The following is a 19,085-nucleotide window of genomic DNA, read 5'->3' as shown; positions in this document are numbered from 1 at the left end:
GAACCAGGAAAACAATGGTGAAACAGAGCAGAGTCCCTGCCCTCATGGGGCTTACCTTCCAGTGAGGGAACCAGAATTAAAAAGTAGACAATTAACGTCACTGGAAAACAAACAGTGAGGTCGTACAGCAAGGTGGGAAAAAGAAAGTGAGAGGGGGTGTTATTTTAGAGAAGGGTAGTCAGGGAATAATCCTGGGGAATGTTACTTTGAGTACTTACTGTGTAGCTAATACTGTCCCAAGGATGTTACATTCGTTTACATTTACATGCATTTAATCCTCACGACAACCTAAGTAATTTTCCCAAAGTTACATCATCAATAAGAAGAGCCCAAGCTTTAAACAAGGGAAGGATTCTTGGTGGTGGTGACTGAAGTGAGGAAGCACATAAATGTCACAGGGTAGAGCATTGCAGGCAGCGGGAACAACCAGTGCAAAGGCCCTGTAGCAGGTACATGCTTGTCGTTTGGAGGAAGTGAGACCAAGTGTTCAGTTCTGGACGTGTGACGGTTTTGAGAAGCTTATTAAGCATCCAAGAGATATCTGGAGAGCAGTTGGATATACAAGTCCAGACTTTAGGGGGAAACTTGGAAATAGAGATAAATTTGTTTGTCATCAGTATCCATGGAATTAGATGAGACACTAGGGAGTGAGAGAGAAAAGAGAAGTCCAAGGACTGAGGTCTAGGGCAGGGGAGGAGGAAGTTTTAGCAGAGGAGACCGAAAAGGCGCAGGTGCAAGAGAGGCGGAAACCCAGGAGAGGGGGCTGCATGGAGGAGGGAGTGATCAGATATTTCCAATTCTGCAGAGAGGTCCTGTTAGCTGAGGCCTGAGGAGTGACCATTGGATTTGGCAACGTGGAGGTCATCATTGGCCTTGACACTGGTGGCCTTTCATAGACATTAGAGTACACGGAAGGCAACCAAAGCAGTTTCATTCTGTGTCAAGTGGGGAGGGGAGCCCAAGGCCCCATCTTCCAGCCTCAGCTTTGCCCCTCTCACCCCCGAGGGTCCCTGGAGCACAGTTTGAAAACCACAGATGTAACCAACCCCTTTGTTTTACAGCTCATGAAGCTCAGGTCCAGAAAAAACAGACAAGGCTGGCTCAAGGCCAGGCACATAGTTAGCAGGAAGCCCAGGTTGCAATTTACTAATATTTAATGAGATTTCTCAACAAAGAAATCTGTCCTAGCCTGTCTTACCCTGTTTTCCATGGACAGTGGTTACTGTAACAAGTAGAAGAATCAAAATAAGAAAGTCTTCACCTTTCTATCTCTGCAGAAAGGGGAAATGATAACAGACAAATTCAACCTCATAGAAAATTCCGAAGCCTCATTATTACCTCATGGTTTCCATATCGTCCTCCCACCATACCCCATTTCTCAAAGCTTCTGGTCAAGTTCCATGTTTTCTGATCCTGTGTGATAGGATGTAGCAGACTGCCACCTGTAAAATGCATATAATAATAATACCAGTTGCTCCCACTTATAGACCAGTGGCTGTTGCTGGCACTGTTCTCAGATCCCCACAGCAGGGTCAGATTCCCCGATGGCATTTCATTTCCACTCCTCACTGGTGGGAACCGTGGACAAGCTACTACCTCGCTCCGCGGTTTAATTTCGTCAGCTGTGTGACATGCTTGGTAGACTGGAAACAGGACACGGGGATAAGGGCTGACACTGCTCCTAAGCAAGGCAGGGGGCTCAGCACTGAATCATCACAGGCCTGCGAGCTGGGCACTGCCACTGGATTGCAGGGGGCTCTTTCTCCTCCACCCTCTGGTTTGATAAACCACAAGTTGACTCAGAGAACTGTACTTCATCTCATCTTGCAACTGTTTTTGCCTTAGGATCCATACTTGAGGCCGAATGAACCTTCTCAGACTCTGCCCAGAGGAGAAGAGTTTCAAGACAAGCTAGCAGCTGAAGAAGGAACCAACAGCGACGAAGAGGAAAGGTACAGGAGGACAGGCAGGCTTCTGAGGTCTCCAGTGAATGAGGACTCAGACTTGGAAGGATTCATTCATTCATTCATTCTGTCCTCACGTGTTTATCACCGCCCCCTGCATGATGCTTAGGGAGGGAACAGACATGTCTTGTATGCCTCCAGCACAGCTATGGACTTTACCTGAATTATCTTATTTAATTGTCACAACAACCCAGAGGGACCCTTTTGTATATTAAGAACCTGAAACTCAAAAGGGTTAATAAACTGCCCCAAATTCAGACAGACCTGGACTGGCCCCAAACCTCTGCTCCCTATTCTTCCAAGTGTTCTTAACTAAGTAAGGGAGATGAGGGAGCTTAGTCACTGAGTGGAAATCTCCCACCTTTATCACCTATATTAGTCAGCTTTTGCTGTTGTAACCAACATTCCCAAAATATCGGTGGTTTTAGCTCATAGGTCAGCTATCTTTATTCTTGGCTCTGCCAAGCTCTGCTATTTTTATATGAGCTTGTCTCCTGACTGAGAGTCAGCTGTTATTGCTCTGCCCCAAACCATGGGCAGAGTTTAAGTCTGCTCAGATGGCTTCTCATGCTGGGACTGAGACTGATGGATTACCCTCTCCAGGCCATGTTGTTGTCATGGTAAAGAGAAGAAACTCAAAAAATCCGATGGAAACATGCAGTGCCTCTTAAAGCCTACACTCAGAACTGCATTCTCTCATTTTTACCCATATTCCATCGGCCAAAGCAAGTCATATAATATCCCTAGGCAGAGGAGAATATGCTTGCCACATGTCTTAGTTAGCTTGGGCTGCTATAACAAAATACCATACGATAGAAGTTTATTTCTCACAGTTCTGGAGGCTGGGGAGTCCAAGATCAAGGTGCTGGTCCATTCAGTTCCTGGTGAGAACTCTCTTCCTGGTTTGCACATGGCTATCTTCTTCTTGTGTCCTCACATGGTGAAGAGAAAGGCGGCAGACAGTGTGGGAGGAGGTCTCTCTTGTGTCTCTTCTTATAAGGACACTAATCTCACCATGAGGGCTCCACTGGCCCGACCTAGTTACCTCCCATGGCCTTATTTCCAAATACCACCATTGGTGATTGGAGCTTCAACATGTAAATTTGGGGAGACACAATTCAATCCATAGCATCACACAAGGCAGAGGAAGGGGAGAGTGAATATTTGCTGAACAATAATGATCTGTCACACCACCTCACAAGATTCTGATACAGTGGGTCTGGGTACATCCCAGCCCTATGTCTTTTGAGAAAGCTTCCCAGGTGATTCTGAGGCCACCACAGTTATAATCCATTGCCCCACACTAATCATTGGCTGTGTGGGCTCCTGACAGATGACATGGAAGCCATGCTACCATCTGGCAGCTCTTCAGGTAGTTGGTTGCCATCGTCCATTCAGACTGCTTAGCAGTGGCTTATGAGCAACAGAAATTTATTTCTATGGTTCTGGAGGCTGGAAAGTCGAAGGTCAAGGTGATGGCAGGTTCTGTGTCTGGTGAGGGCTCACTTTCTACCTAATAGAAGGCATCTTTTCACTGTGTCTTCACAAGGTGGAAGGGCAAGGGAGTTGTCTAGGGTCTGTTTTATAAAGGCACTAATCCCATTCATGAGGGTTTCACCCTCATGACCTAATCACTTTCCAAAGCCCTCATTTCTTTTTTTTTTTCTTTCTTTTAAATGGGTATTCACATTTATTTATTTATTGAATTTTATTTTTTTATACAGCAGGTTCTTATTAGTTATCCATTTTATACATATTAGTGTATACATGTCAATCCCAATCTCCCAATTCATCCCACCACCACCCCCCACCGCCACTTTCCTGCTTTGGTGTCCATACGTTTGTTCTGTACATCTGTATCTCAGTTTCTGCCCTGCAAAAATTGTACCATTTTTCTAGGTTCCACATATATGCATTAATATACTATATTTGTTTTTCTCTTTCTGACTTCATTCTATATGACAGTCTCTAGATCCATCCACGTCTCTACAAATGACTCAATTTCGTTCATTTTTATGGCTGAGTAATATTCCATTGTATATATGTACCACATCTTCTTTATCCACTCATCTGTTGATGGACACTTAGGCTGCTTCCATGTCCTGGCTATTGTAAATAGTGCTGCAATGAACATTGGGGTGCATGTGTCTTTTTGAATTATGTTTTTTTCTGGGTGTGTGCCCAGTAGTGGGATTGCTGGGTCATATGGTAATTCTATTTTTAGTTTTTAAGGAACCTCCATACTGTTCTCCATAGTGGCTGTATCAATTTACATTCCCACCAACAGTGCAAGAGGGTTCCCTTTTCTCCACACCCTCTCCAGCATTTGTTGTTTGTAGGTTTTCTGATGATGCCCATTCTGATTGGTGTGAGGTGATACCTCATGGTAGTTTTGATTTGCATTTCTCTAATAATTAGTGATGTTGAGCAGCTTTTCATGTGCTTCTTGGCCATCTGTACGTCTTCTTTGGAGAAATGTCTCTTTAGGTCTTCTGCCCATTTTTGGATTGAGTTGTTTGTTGTTTGTTTTTTTAATATTGAGCTGCATGAGCTGTTTATATATTTTGGAGATTAATCCTTTGTCCATTGATTCATTTGCAAATATTTTCTCCCATTCTGAGGATTGTCTTTTCGTCTTGTTTGTAGTTTCCTTTGTTTTGCAAAAGCTTTTAAGTTTCATTAGGTCCCATTTGTTTATTTTTGTTTTTATTTCCATTATTCCTTTGTCATAGATTAGTTGACCATAGGTGCATGGGTTTATCTCTGGGCTTTCTGTCCTGTTCCATTGATCTATATTTCTGTTTTTGTGCCAGTACCATATTGTCTTGATTACTGTAGCTTTGTAGTATAGTCTGAAGTCAGGGAATCTGATTCCTCCAGCTCCGTTCTTTTCCCTCAAGACCGCTTTGGCTATTCGGGATCTTTTGTGTCTCCATACAAATTTTAAGATTTTTGTTCTAGATCTGTAAAGAATCCAAAGGCCTCATTTCTTAATACCATTATATTGGGCAATAGGCTTCAAACTATGAATTTTGAGGGGACAGAAACACTTATAGCATTGAGGAAGCAGAGCCTACACTCCTAAATCATGTCAATGGCAGTGTCAGGTACCCTGTAGTCCAGTGAACTCTTCAGCTAATAATACTTCCACAGGTCCCTCCAGATTCTGTCTCAGGATCTATGAGGTGTAGAACCATAGAAGTTAAAGAGCACAGACTCTGGAGTCAGGCCTCCAGACTAAATCCTGGTACTGTCACTTACCACTGGCAGCCACAAATCTTGGCCTGTTTAAAACTCACAATTCCAAAGGGAAAGAAATAATCTTTACTGTGAAAATACTGGCAGGAATTTGAAAGAAGTTTCTAAGGGGCCCAACTTGGGACACATGTGCATCTCTGAGCCAGTCTTTCTGGCTAAGGAGATGCCTGGCTCTGATTGGCCAGGTATGTGTCACATGCCCTTCCCTGGGGCCAGCTAATGATGAGGGCAGAGTTAGCTGCACCCAAACCCTGTGGACTAAACAGGACCACCATGGAAAGAGGAAAGGCTTCCCCAAGGAGAAGATGCTGGGCAGAGCAACAGCAGTGGTGGTCACAACAGACTTGTCTTTTTCTCCCACATAGCTATATTGATAAAGGGGTTCCTCAACTAGAGAACCAAATGAGGAGGTGTGGGGTCTGTAAGCTTCTTCCACAGTGGTTTTAGTGGGAGTGTAAGGGCTAAGCAGTGATGAGAAAGGAATAGAAAGATCCAAGGTTAGAGGCTGCACGACAGAACAAACGCATTGGCTCCTGTAAGGGGTGAGGCTGCGTATTCAGTAGTTAACCCCTTGAAGGATGCTTGTCAGGGAACTTTTGGCATGGTGGCTGTAAGAGGGAGGTGGCTTTTCCAGTGGCTGTTGATTTGAGGTGGGGGGTAGCAGGTCACAATCAACTTCAAAGGGAGCATGGGGAGTCAGGAGAGTTAGCTATGGCTTGCTTTGTGAGAGATGGTAGGATAAGATCAGGTTTTTAGGATATGAGGGAATTTGGGGCAATAAAATGGAGTAAGAGAGGGGAATTCCCATTAGTGGTGTTCCAGGGAATAATGATGATGATGAAAATAATAAATATTTACTGAATGTTGGATTAACCCATTTCATCTTCATTAGGTAGACACCATTATTGAAATACTTCATTTTATTTTATTTTTTAAAATATTTATTTATTTATTTATTTATTTATTTATTTATTTATGCCTGCATTGGGTCTTTGCTGCTACGCGCGGGCTTTCTCTAGCTGTGGCAAGCTGGGGCTACTCTTCATTGCGATGTGCGGGCTTCTCATTGCAGTGGCTTCTCGTTGTGGAGCACGGGCTCTAGGCTCACAGGCTTATGTAGTTGTGGCACGCGGGCTCAGTAGTTGTGGCCTACGGGCTCTAGAGCGCAGGCTCAGTAGTTGCGGTCATGGGCTTAGTTGCTCCATGGCATGTGGGATCTTCCCAGACCAAGGCTTGAACCCGTGTCCCCTGAATTGGCAGGTGGATTCTTAACCACTGCACTACCCGGGAAGTCCCTGAAGTACTTCATTTTAAAGATGAGGGAAACTGAAGAACAGAGAGGTTAAGTAACTTGCCCATCTACTTACACTGCCAGTAGATGGTAGGATCCAGATGATAGTTTCTCTGGCTCCAAAACTCATGCTTTTAACTACATCTCAACTTAGGGCAGCTGTTCTTATGTGCCACATGAAGTTCCACAGTTTTTCTACTTTTCCAAGGTCAGTCTCTCCTTTAATACTCAATAATAAGGACTGAAACTTCCACTTCCAGGCATGACAGGGTAACTGATACTAGACTTGCCCTCTTTCTGTAAACAACTATAAACTGAGCAAAATATATGAGACAGCTCTTTTGAGTAGTAGGACAATATGCAGAGAAGGACCATGTCCTTCAGAAGGGAAACATGAGTTGAATCCCATAATCACCCCACATTTGCTCCTGCCTCTCTCCCTGGGGACAGTGCCAACCACAGTGCAGAGAGTTGGAGGCGAGCTGAGCTGAGCAGGCAGATGTCAGGGCTCAGGGCTGCTAAAGCAGCTGGACTTTGTAAGGTAGGGTACCAGAAGAGAGGATCCTATGTGGGGGGGATAGAGGGCAGAAATCTATGAGAGTTTTCCGTAGGTCCTTGCCAGGGGCTTGAGTGAGCATGTATGTACAAGTTGAGACTCCATGAGGCCTAGGAGTGTGCTGCTGCCATGGTGCTGAGGAAAATGAAGATACCAGAGATTCAATGCTAGCAGACATTGGAGTCTCAGCTCAGCCAGAATAAAAAAGCCTTTCTGAGCTCTCTGAGCATTTAGTTGAGACCTCAGAAAAGTAACACTTTAGGAGTAAGAAACATACCCTATAGGGTAAGGGCCACACCCTAGAACAAAGGACAGTGTTGAAATATACCTGCTCTAACAAAAGACAAATCCAAGTGTAAAAGGATCAGAAAGAGCCTTCAGTAATTTAACTGGCTGTCATAACAAAACTCAACACTTTTGAAAGGAATTCATAATACAGACTCCCTACATTGTATTATCCACAATATTGAGCATTTGATGAAAACATTATGAGACGTGGAAGGAAGCAGAACAGTGCAACCTGTAATCAAGAAAAAAATCAGCCAATAAAGCCTAAAATGACCTAGATATTGGAATTAGTAGACAAGGACTTGAAAGCAGTTGTATGAGCTATGTTCAGGGACATAAAGGAAAAGATTGTTATAATGAGTGAACAAATAGGGAATTTCAGCAGAGAAATGAAAACCTTGAAACTAACGGAAATTCTAAAACTGTAAAGGACAATATCCATAATGAAAACCTCATTGGATGGGCTTAACAGCAAATTAAAACAATGAAAGAAAAGTTAGTGGCTTAAAGACAGATCAGTAGAAACTGTCTTGTTCAGAGAATTAGGGGAAAAAATATTTTTTAAAAATGAAGAGATTGGGCTTCCCTGGTGGCGCAGTGGTTGAGAGTCCGCCTGCCGATGCAGGGGACATGGGTTCATGCCCCGGTCCGGGAAGATCCCACATGCCGCAGAGCAGTTGGGCCTGTGAGCCATGGCCGCTGAGCCTGTGCATCCGGAGCCTGTGCTCCGCAACGGGAGAGGCCACAACAGTGAGAGGCCCGCGTACCGCAAAAAAAAAAAAAAAAAGAAGAGATTCTTCCTGACTTGTGGGATAATATGAAATGGTCTAATATGCATGTATTTGGAGCCCAAGAGAAAAAAGGGAAAGAAAATGGAGGAGGAAAAAATATTTGGAAAAATAATGACTGAAAATTCCCCCAAACTGGTGTGGGACATCAATTTACATACTCAAGAAGCTCAGTGAACTCCCCACAGAATAAATCCAAAGATAACAATGCCTGGGTACACCACAGAAAATCTGCTGGAAAAAGAAAAAATCCCCCCAAAATCTTAAAGCAATCAGCTTTTTAAAAAGACAAATTACATACAGGGAACAGTTGACTTTTCATAAATACTAATGACAATTGACTTCTCATCAGCCTTCCAGCCTTATTTTCTTCTGAAAGCCCGAAAACTATGGAACAATATCATTAAAGTACTAAAAGGAAAAAAAAAAACCTGTCAAGTCCAGATTTTAAATCCAGTGAAAATATCATTCAAAAATGAGACTGAAATAGAACATTTTCAGGTATATAAAAGCTAAGAGAATTTTTCACCAGCTAAGCTGCAATATGATAAACGACAATGGAATTTATTAAAGCTGAAAGGAAATTACACCAAATTTAAACTTGGATCTACAGGAGAAAATGAAGAGCATCAGAAATGGTAAATGTATAGGTAAATATAAAAAACTACTGTTTTTCCTTCTCTTAATTTCTTTAAAAGACATCTAACAGCTTAATAATAATAATAAAAACATTGTATTATGGAGTTCATAATGCATGTAGTTGAATAATATATGACCACACTAGCACAAAGAACAGGGATTAATGGAATTATTGTGTTATAAGGGACTTATATGAAGAGGTGAAATAGTAACTCTAAGTAGGCTGTGATAAGTTAAGGATAGAAATTGTAATCCATAGAGCAACATTAAACATGAATACAAAGAAGAGCTAAAAAAAATCCAATAAAAGAACTAAAATGGAATCCTAAAAAATATTTGTCAGGTAAGATAGAAAAAGAAGAATGGAGGAACAATAAGAAAAAGGATTGGGCAAATAGAAAACAAACAGGAAGATATAGATTTAAACCCAACCATTTCAATAATTACTATGTAAATGAAACAAAGACATCAGTAAAAAGAAAGAGATTGCCAGAGAGGATAAAAAGATAAGACATTACTGTATGCTGTCTGCAAGAGAGATATTTAAGCATAAAGACACTGTTATTGGCTGAATTGTGCCCCGCCCCCCAAATTCATATGTTGAGGCCCTAACCCCCAATATGTTAGAATGTGAATGTATTTAGAGATAGGGCTTTAAATAGATGATTGAGTTAAATGGGGTCATTAGATTGGCCCTCACCCAGTATGTCCTTATAAGAAGAGGAGATTAGCACACTGGTAATGCCAACAGAGGGACAATCACATGGGGACACAAGGTGAAGGAAGATAGCTATCTGCAAGCTTCAGAAGAATAGAAGCCTTAGAAGAAGGCTTAGCGAAACCAAACCTGCTGACACCTTGATCGTGGACTTCAAGCCTTCAGAAGTATGAGGAAATGAGTTTCTGCTTTTTAAGCAACCCAGCCTGTGGTATTTTGCATGGCAGCCCTAATACAGGCACAGATAGGTTTGAAGGTAAAAGGGTAGGAATAGACATACCATGCAAATATGAAACATAAGAAAGCTAATGTGGCTATATTCATATCACAGTAGACTTCAGAACAGGGAGTATTACCAGGGATTAAAATGGGATATTTCATAAGGGTAAAGGGGTCAATTCATCTGGAGGACATAACAACTCTGAATCTGTATTACCTAATAACAAAGCTTTAAAAATAATGAAGCAAATACTGAGAGAACTAAAGGGAGAAATTCTCAATCACATTTGGAGATTTTGACACCCTTTTCTGAGTATTTGATTGAATGATTAAACTAATATCAGCAAGGACATAGAAGATTTGAACTACACTTTTAACTAACTTAATCTAATTGATACCTATAGACAATATGCTGAACAACTACAGAAGAAATTTTTTTCAAGGCACCTAAAACATTCACCAATATAGACAAACTAATATTCTTCATGAATGCAAAATCCTCAACAAAATGTTTGAAAATAAAATCAAGCAATATATAAAAAGAATAATACATCATGACCAAGTAGAATTTATCCCAGGAATGCGTGGTTGGTTTAACATTTGAATGGTAATCATGTAATTCATCACATTAAAAAATAAAGGGAAAAAAGAATCACATCGGGACTTCCCTGGTGGCGCAGTGCTTAAGAATCCATCTCCCAGTGCAGGGGACACAGGTTCGAGCCCTGGTCCAGGAAGATCCCACATGCTACGGAGCAACTAAGTCCTTGTGCCACAACTACTGAGCCTGTGCTCTAGAGCCCGTGAGCCACGACTGCTGAGCCCGAGTGCCACAACTACTGAAGCCCACGTGCCTAGAGCCCATGCTCTGCAACAAGAGAAGCCACCCAATGAGAAGCCCACGAAGCGCAACGAAGAGTAGCCCCTGCTCACTGCAACTAGAGAAAAGCCCATGCACAGCAACAAAGACCCAAGGCAGCCAAAAATAAAAATAAATAAATAAATTTTAAAAAATTATTAAAAAAAGAATCATATCAATAGATGTACAAAAGCATTCAACAAAATTTAACATCCTTTCATGATAAAAACTCTTCAGTCCATGAATAGAAGAGAATTTCTTCAACCTGAAAAAGATCATCTATGATAAACTATGTAAACATGCATAATGGTGAAATGTTGAACACGTTCCTCCTAAAATTTGAAACAAGGCAAAAATTCTGCTTTCACTACTTAACATTGTCATGAAGGTCCTAGCCAGTCCTATAAAGCAAGAAGAAGAGCTACAAATTAGAAAGGAAGAATAAAAGTATCTTTATTTACAGACAGAATGATCATGATTGAAACATTCAATGTTGTTAAGATCTTAATTTACTCTGAATTGAGCTATAGACTCAGTTCAATCCCATATAAAATCCCAATAGCCCTATTTGTAGGAATAAATAAGCTGTTCTGAATATTGATACGGAAAAGCAAAGGACCTAGATAAAAGAAGAATCTTGAAGAACATAGCTGGAGGACTCAGGCTTTCCTGATTTTAAGACATTATGAAGACATTATGAAGAGTAATAAAGACTATATGGTATCAGTATATAGATAGACAAATAGATCAATGAAAAACAATGAAGGTTCTGGAAATAGACCTGCACAAAGATGTTAGATTAATTTTTCTTAAAGGTGCTGAGGCAATTTAATAGGGAGAGGAAAAGTTTTTCAACGAATGGTGTTGGAACTGGATAAACATATGAGAAGAAATAAACTTCAACCTCACCTCACCCCATGCATAAAAATTAATTTGAGATGTTCCATAGATCTAAACATAAAGTTAAAACTATAATAAATAGGAAAATATCTTTGAAAATTTGGGGTAGGAAATGATTTCTTAGGACATGAAAATACTAATCATCAAAAACAATTGATAAATTGGTCTTCATCAAAATTAAAATGTATGCTCATTGAAAAAATGCCAGTGAGAAAATGAATAGACAAGCCACAGACCTATAAATCAACAATAAAAAGACAAGCATATTTTTTAAATGGACAAAATGTTTGAACAGACACTTCCATAAAAAAGATATATGAATAGCCCATAAGCACATGAATATGTACTCAACGTCATTAGTCACCAGTGAAGTGCAACTTAAAACCAAAAGGAAATACCATTTCCCACCTACCAGAATGGCTAAAATTAAAAGACTGACAGCACAAAATGTTGGCAATGATGTAGAGTGATTGGAACTCTCATGCATTGCTCCTGGGAGTGTAAAATGGTACAACCACTTTGGAAAACCATTCGATAGTTTCCTAAAAAATTAAGCATATACCTACCAGCAATTCCAATTCTAGGTATTTAAGCAAAAGAAATGGGAACATATATCCACAAAAATATTTGTACAAGGATGTTTCTAACAGCTTTATTCATAATAATCCAGAAGTGAAAACAGCTGAGATGTTGTTTATCAGTAGGAAAATGGATACACAAATCATGGTGTATTCATGTAATGAAATACTACTCAGCAGCCAAAAGTATGAACTACTGACATTTGCAACAATGTGGTTGAATTCCAGAGACATTATGTAGTACCAGGTGATTCTGTTTGTATGATGCTTAAGATCAGGCAAAACTACTCTATGGTGATGGAAATCAAAGCGTTGGCTGCCTGTGGATGGTGGATTGACTGGAAGAGGGTGCAGGGAAGTTTTTGGGTAATGAAAATGTTCTATATTTTGATTGGGGTGTTGCTCTTATGGTTGTGTGTATTTGTCAAAACTCATTGAATTGTACACATAATTTCAATACTGTAAACTTTACCTCAATAAAACATTTTTTAAAATAATAACTGAGCCCTGGGAGAAAGTCTGGTCCCCTCTCCAGGGAAAGTTTACCTGTTCCACACATCCAGCCTGGTAGTGTCGCTTATCATTCTTGCTCTAGACTGCTTCACTGTCTGTCACCTCTGGCTTCTCCTAACCAGGGCTCAGACCAAGGTATCTCCCCTTTATTGTTCCTTAAATATGGTTATGTTTAGCATAGCTTCCAAAAGTTTGAGGATAACCTAAGAGAATTAGGATGCAGAGAAAGAAAACTTCTCAATTTATTAAATGTTTGATTAATTTTTTATGTGATTATTAACTATGTGCCAGACATAGTGTTAAGCATTTTTTAAGATATTTACTCTATTAAGCTTTATAACAATCTGTGTGAAAGGTACTATTATTAACCCCGTGTTATGGAAGAGGAAACCCAGACAATTTGAAGAGCTCAGCCAAGGTCACATAACCAGTGTAGTAGAGCTGGAATTTGAACCTGGGCAATCTGGCTCTTGTGTCCATGCTCTTAACCACTTTGCTATGCTGCCCTTAGCATCCTGCCCTTCCTTTCAAGGGTCCCCTCTGGCCATGTTGCTGGGCCTTTTCACCTCTGCCAAGCCAGAGTCCTTCTTATCATGGCCTTTCTTCACAGTCCAGGGCCCTAACTCCCTGACCTCTGGTCCTCTGGCCTGATGTCTTTGCCAGAGGAAGCAAAACGTCATTGAGTCCCAGCAATCTTGGCAGAGATGCCCACCGTGTGGCATCCTTTTGCACTGTTAAACAGGATAAATACTTAACTTTACAATCTCAACCAATCACATTTGAATTTCTCAGCTGATTTAAAAGCCCAGAACTGAGTACAGGGAAGTCTCCTCCAAAAATATTTGTAGCATCTCTTCTAGAATGCAGAAACTACTGGAGCTTTAAACCAGCGTTTTCTTGTTCTTGCTACACACACAAAAAGGTCTATTTATAATCCTTCTATCTATAGCTGGGAACAGCCAGTAAAAGTTTTGAGTGTGCTTTGAAAAGTGTAAAGTACTGTATTCGAGTAAAGCATCATTGTTTTGTTTTGTTTTGTTTTTTTTCCATATGCAGGAAAAGTTGTGAAATGAGACCCAGGGACCCCATATAAGTAACTCTAAGCTCTCAGTCATTCTGACAATTAATCATCATTTATTAAGCACCCACTAAAACAGATGCCGGGTGATTCCAGCTGAATCTTGACAGTATCCCAAGTGCAATAGCACTGAGAATCTGTAGTCAAGTGGCTTTTTAAAGTCCAAGTGAGATGTCTCTCATTCAACTAGCCGCCATCGGAGCTCTCTCCCCCCAGCCCGAGTGGCTGAGATGCTATCAGGGTGACCATGTCATTTCCAGCCTGGGATCTTTTGTGATTTTGGCCTCCATATCTTCAAAGGATCGAAGTGCCCCTCAAGGAGGGAGGTGACCTGCAGCCTCCGCTGGGCTCTTTGCCGAAGGAGAAGGCACCGGAAATCCAGCGTCTGCAAGAGGAGTGGCAGAGCCAGAAGGCCAGATTGCAAGCCCAGGTAGAAGGACAGCCGTGGTGGGGATGCACCCTCATGCTGAGTGAGACCCTACCTCTTCCTTAGTCTTGCAGACAACCTTGGAAATGCATTCAGGGCCTGATTCTTGTTCAAGCTGGGGAGGGTATTCCAGGTCCAGGGTGAGGTGGGATTCTTGGTTCTGTTTATTTATTCATTCAACACCTGCTATGGCTCATGCGTGCCTGCTAGGAGCCAGGAACTCTTCTAGGTGCTTGGATATCAACAGTGAACAAACCAGACAAAAGTCTTGCATTACAGAGCTTGTATTTTAGCAGAGGAGGTGGATACAGACAAAAAATGCTAGACATAGGAAATAAGCAAAGCACATAGTATATTAGAACATGTTAAGGGCTTCAGGAAAAAGAAAAAACAGAGCAGGATGAAGGAGATTCGGAGGCTGTCTGGTGATGAGAGGGTGCATATAATGCCAAATAGGGTTGTCAGGGAAAGCTTCTGTAAGAAAGTGAGATTTGGGCACGGGGCGGGGGGCACGCAAGGGAGGCTGCTGTGTAGACCTTTGGAGGGTTTTCTGGTCTCTTGATTTCTCTTGGGTGGCATACGTTCCAGCCCTTCTTCCCTGTTCTCTGGCATCCATGGCTGTAGCTGAGGAGCCCCCCAGGAGCTCCTCGGATTCTTTACTGTCCCCAGATTCTTTAGCTTGCAGCTTCTACCCCCCTCAGAGTTCCCTTGGATAGAGGAGGCTCAGCTGGGCTGCGGAGATGTTCAGAAAGCTTTTATATTTAAAGAAAATCCCAGGCGGGGTGAGGGGCACAGCCTGAGGTCGGATGCTCTGGCGGGCAGGTCTCGCAGATGCAGCAGGCTCTGGAGCAGTGCACCAGCAACTACAGGGAGGACCTGCGGGCACTCAAGCAGCTCTCCGACCGCGAGCTCCAGGACAGCGTCCAGCAGAATCAGGTGACGAAAGCTCAGCTCGAGGCCGCCCACCAGCAAGCGCTCCGCATGCTCGAGAAGGCCAAAAACCAGGAAGTCAAGGTAAGGGTGCTAACGATGACGTCCACTAACTACTACCGAGCACTTGCTGTGCAAGCACCTGCTCGGCGATTTATGAGGTGCCTTATGTACATTATCTCCAGTCCCCACAATCATCTTACGAGGTCATTATTATCATATTCTCTTTTTCTGGATGAGGAAAGAGGCTTAGAGAGGTTCAGTAACTTGCTCAGGGTCACACAGCTAGTAAGTGGCAAGACAAGGATTCAGACTCAGGTCCCTTGAGCTTCTGGTACTGCTTTTCCCCATCTGCCCATGATCTTGATATTGTAAGAACAACTTTCTTTCATGACTTGGGCAATGTTATGCATGATGTGTGCTAAGGAGTCAGGCTCAACCTGGCAGCTAAGAGGAGGAGGGCAGCCCAGAGTTGAGAAAGACCAGCTCAGCAGAAATAGACCTTCCGAAGGGCTTGGAGAGCAGTGATGACCTCGGCGATGTGTAATCATCAGGGAGGCTCAGGCACCTTTCACCTGTCACCTCTACCTTCTGCTGTCTCAGGAGATGGGCTCCTACTCTTACTGTTACAGATAGCACACTGTCACCACGGGCTTCACACAGCGGGCTGGCTTCACACGCTGATTCCCTCTTTATATGATCAAATTCACCAAACTGGAAGCCCCTTGAAGCCAGGAACCATCTCCACCTGTCCATTACCGAATCCTCTCCTAGCTCATAGTAGCTAGGTACTCAAGGGTCTCACTGAATTAAAGCCTCAAGTTTAATTTCCCCTTCTATAAATTGGGGATATTGAGACCCACTTCTTTGAGATGTCAAGATGATTAAATGAAAAAACGTGGGAGTTCTGGTTTTAAGGTGGCAAAATAAAGACTTCTGAATTCTTTCCTATTGGAAATGCTCTAAAAAACCAATAAAGACACACAGCAGAAGCATATTCTGTTCAGATGAAGCTGGGAGACATCTGTACCCTTGAACCACAATATATGAGGACAGGAAACAAATGGAGACATAGTATATGACCTTGCAGAGCAGAGAGGCTCAAACCAAAGTGCCTGAAGACAGAGAAGAACGAGAATCAAGCTGACAGTGGAACTCAGAGAAGCCAGGAATTGGAGGCACCAGTTGAAACAGAAGGCAAGAGTGAGGTGGAGAGTATGACTCACCTAGAAGCCCAGATTCCCAGCTTACCCAGCACAGTCAGCCAATTACCTCTGTCTTATTTAAGGACAAGAGATTGGGGTGGGGGGCAGCGATCCCTGGGTAAGCTAAGCCAGAGAGACTCTGAATTAGGAAGTACCAGTCATAGAGGCTGGGATGAGGCTTGCATCCGAGACTAAGTTTAGGTGAAAATCTGTGTACTGAACCATTAGGTGGACTACAGTCACCTCTGTCACACCCCCAGCAATGCTTTCTCTGCTCAGCTCCAGAAAACAAGCAGCTAGAACCGAGATCCCCAGAGGAACTCACCATCCAACAGATGCCCCCCTGCTGCACCACCCCAGGTACAGATGGAGTTTCTGATTATCCTTCAGTGCCCACTCTTAAATATGAAGAGACAGCAGAGGATTACTAAACTTTCGAGGAAGTCTCTAATGGGAGAGTGGGAATCCAAGATTATCAAGAGGAAAAGAATGAACTCACAGGAAATGGCTAATGCGGGGAACAGAAAAAAAAATTCAATGAGGATTGATATCCTCAGAATTAAGAGATTAGATTTGCATCCATGAAACAAGGATAACATGTTATTTGCAAAGGAGGGGGCAATTAGAGCAAGAAAGAGTTCTTTTAAAATAAAAAACAGGAAAGCAGAAAACTTAAAAATCAGTAAATGAGTTGAAATATAGAAAATGAAGAAACCTTCCAAACAGCAAAGTAGAAAGACAAAGAAATGGATGATGGGAGAGAAGGAACCAGAAGTGTAGAAACACAATCCAGGAGGCTGATATCTAGCAAATAGGAGTTCCAGAAAGAGATCATGGAGGGGAGGAGATTTTCAAAGAAATAACAGAATGAAATTCCTATAAGGAAATGAAAAAGACCCGACCCAGGCTTGTCTTGAAACTTCAGAACACCAAGGAAACAGAAGAAATTCTAAAAGCTCCCAACGAGGAAAATTGGTACCAGCCTCAAAGTACTTGAATCCTCATGTCATCAGACATCTCAACAGCAACAGGGAAGCAAGAAGATCATGAAGCAATTTTGAGAAATTCAATTAAAACCATTAGCAAGAGTGAAAATTGAATAAAAATATATCAGACAAATGAAATATTAGGAAATTTACCTTCTGTTATCAGTTTATGCCTCTCAGCTCTCAGTTTATGCCTCTCAGCTCTTGATGCCTGCTTGCGATAATGATCTGGATTCTTTAAGCATTTCTCCTCCTTTACAGAGAGCACAGTGTTAAGCTTTGTCAGTAGAAGACGCTGGAGGCACCTTGCAGGAAGAAGGAGGCTTCTCTTCCTGGTTCCGGCAGTTGCATTTTTGCTCTGTTTCTGGCTTCTGTTGCACAGTTGAACAGAGTTCTGGGTGTGTGAGGACATCGGGTGATACTCCCCCAGTGACTTCACGGTGATCTCGTAGCCCTGGTCCAGGCCCAGTGACTACCATCCTGTGGCCTCCCGATGTGGACACCACAGACTCCATCCTCACACCTGCACACCCTGACTCTTTCTGGGCTCCTGCCTGTTGGCTGCTGTTGCCTGCACCCCAGAAGTTTTTTCTTGCAACGCTCCCAAGGCAAACACTGTTCCCTCTGGCCCTCATGCCTGCATTGGTGTCCCCGTTCCCTCTGGGCACCTGCCCATCTGTGGCTCACCAGTGCTGTGGAGGGTTACTTCTGCTTGACTCTGGCCTGGGCAACCTGGTGATCTCCATCAGTGAGCTGCCACCACACCTTCTCCAACAACGTCTGGATCCCAGGTTGGGGAAGGGCTCCCCCTTCCAAGCTTTCCCTTTCTTGAATGCTCTCCCTCAGCCTCAGGATACCCTTCAGAGTTCTCTTTGCATCTTTACAGTTACTCTCCTATCAGAGCTTAATAGTTCTTTAGATTCAGTTTCCCTTGTTTAAATTACTGTGTGGTTTCTGTCTCCTGTTGGACCCATACATCTTCCATACACTTTTCCTTAGGAAGTTCCTTGAAGAATATCCCACCAAAACAAGGGAGCAAATCAAGAAAGAGGAAAGAAAAGGGATCTAGGCTACAGAGAATCCAACACAGGAGAAGGAAGGTTTTAGGAGCCCAGCTATGCCGCTCGCTGAGGGAACAACTCAGTCTAGACTGGAGCATGATGATTGAGGGCTCTAGAAGAGATGCCTCCGAGGAAAAATAGACCTGATGGTTTCTCTGACCGATTTGGCCATGTGAAAGATTGTAGTGAAAGTGTTTTACAAAGCTTTTAGAGGTTGTAGGAAGACTTAGCCAAATATCCAAAGAAAACTAAGCAAATTAAAAATGCAGTAGTTATTAATGCAAGGAAAAACAAAACTATGTATAAAGTAGATTTTAATAATTATAGTTAATTTAGCTCAGCAGTAAATGGTACTCACAAGAAGGATAAATACTGAATATATTTTACTGTATTTAAAAAAGCAAGATAACTGTATATAAGGAATGGAAGGGGAAGAATGTATGAGACCAAAATCCTCATCCACCATAATGGGAAGACAATTCATAATTTCTAAAATAATCAAGATAGAGTCATGGGGCTTCCCTGGTGGCGCAGTGGTTAAGAGTCCGCCTGCCGATGCAGGGGACACGGGTTCGTGCTCCAGTCCGGGAGGATCCCACATGCCGCGGAGCAGCTGGGCCCATAAGCCATGGCCGCTGAGCCTGCGCGTCCGGAGCCTGTGCTCCGCAACGGGAGAGGCCACAACAGTGAGAGGCCCGCATACCGCAAAAAAAAAAAAAAGAGCAGAAGGAAGGTAATATCTTGTTAATGGCAGTAAATATCAGAAGAAAGAACTAAAAGAGTTGCCAGTGGCTGCCTCCAGTGGGCAGGTTGCAGAAGGAGGAAGA

The 19,085-nt window shown here is 42.5% G+C and overlaps 1 protein-coding gene across 1 annotated transcript in view; it reads left to right on the top strand.

The window, feature by feature from the left end:
• The window catches only part of FAM184B (family with sequence similarity 184 member B), a 111,632-nt gene that overhangs the window by 73,821 nt on the left and 18,726 nt on the right, over positions 1-19,085 (top strand). Inside the window, exons 8-10 of the mRNA XM_089911701.1 lie at positions 1,846-1,952; positions 13,950-14,079; positions 14,899-15,090. Coding sequence (XP_089767827.1) covers positions 1,846-1,952; positions 13,950-14,079; positions 14,899-15,090 — 429 coding nt within the window. The remainder of the gene's footprint in view (positions 1-1,845; positions 1,953-13,949; positions 14,080-14,898; positions 15,091-19,085) is intronic.

This window comes from Delphinapterus leucas, chromosome 5 (assembly GCF_059928025.1).
Source record: "Delphinapterus leucas isolate spDelLeu-1000000601 "Yukka" chromosome 5, BTC_Dleu_Yukka2, whole genome shotgun sequence".
NCBI classification, from domain to species: Eukaryota; Metazoa; Chordata; class Mammalia; order Artiodactyla; family Monodontidae; genus Delphinapterus; species Delphinapterus leucas.
This window is presented reverse-complemented; position numbering and strand designations above follow the sequence as displayed.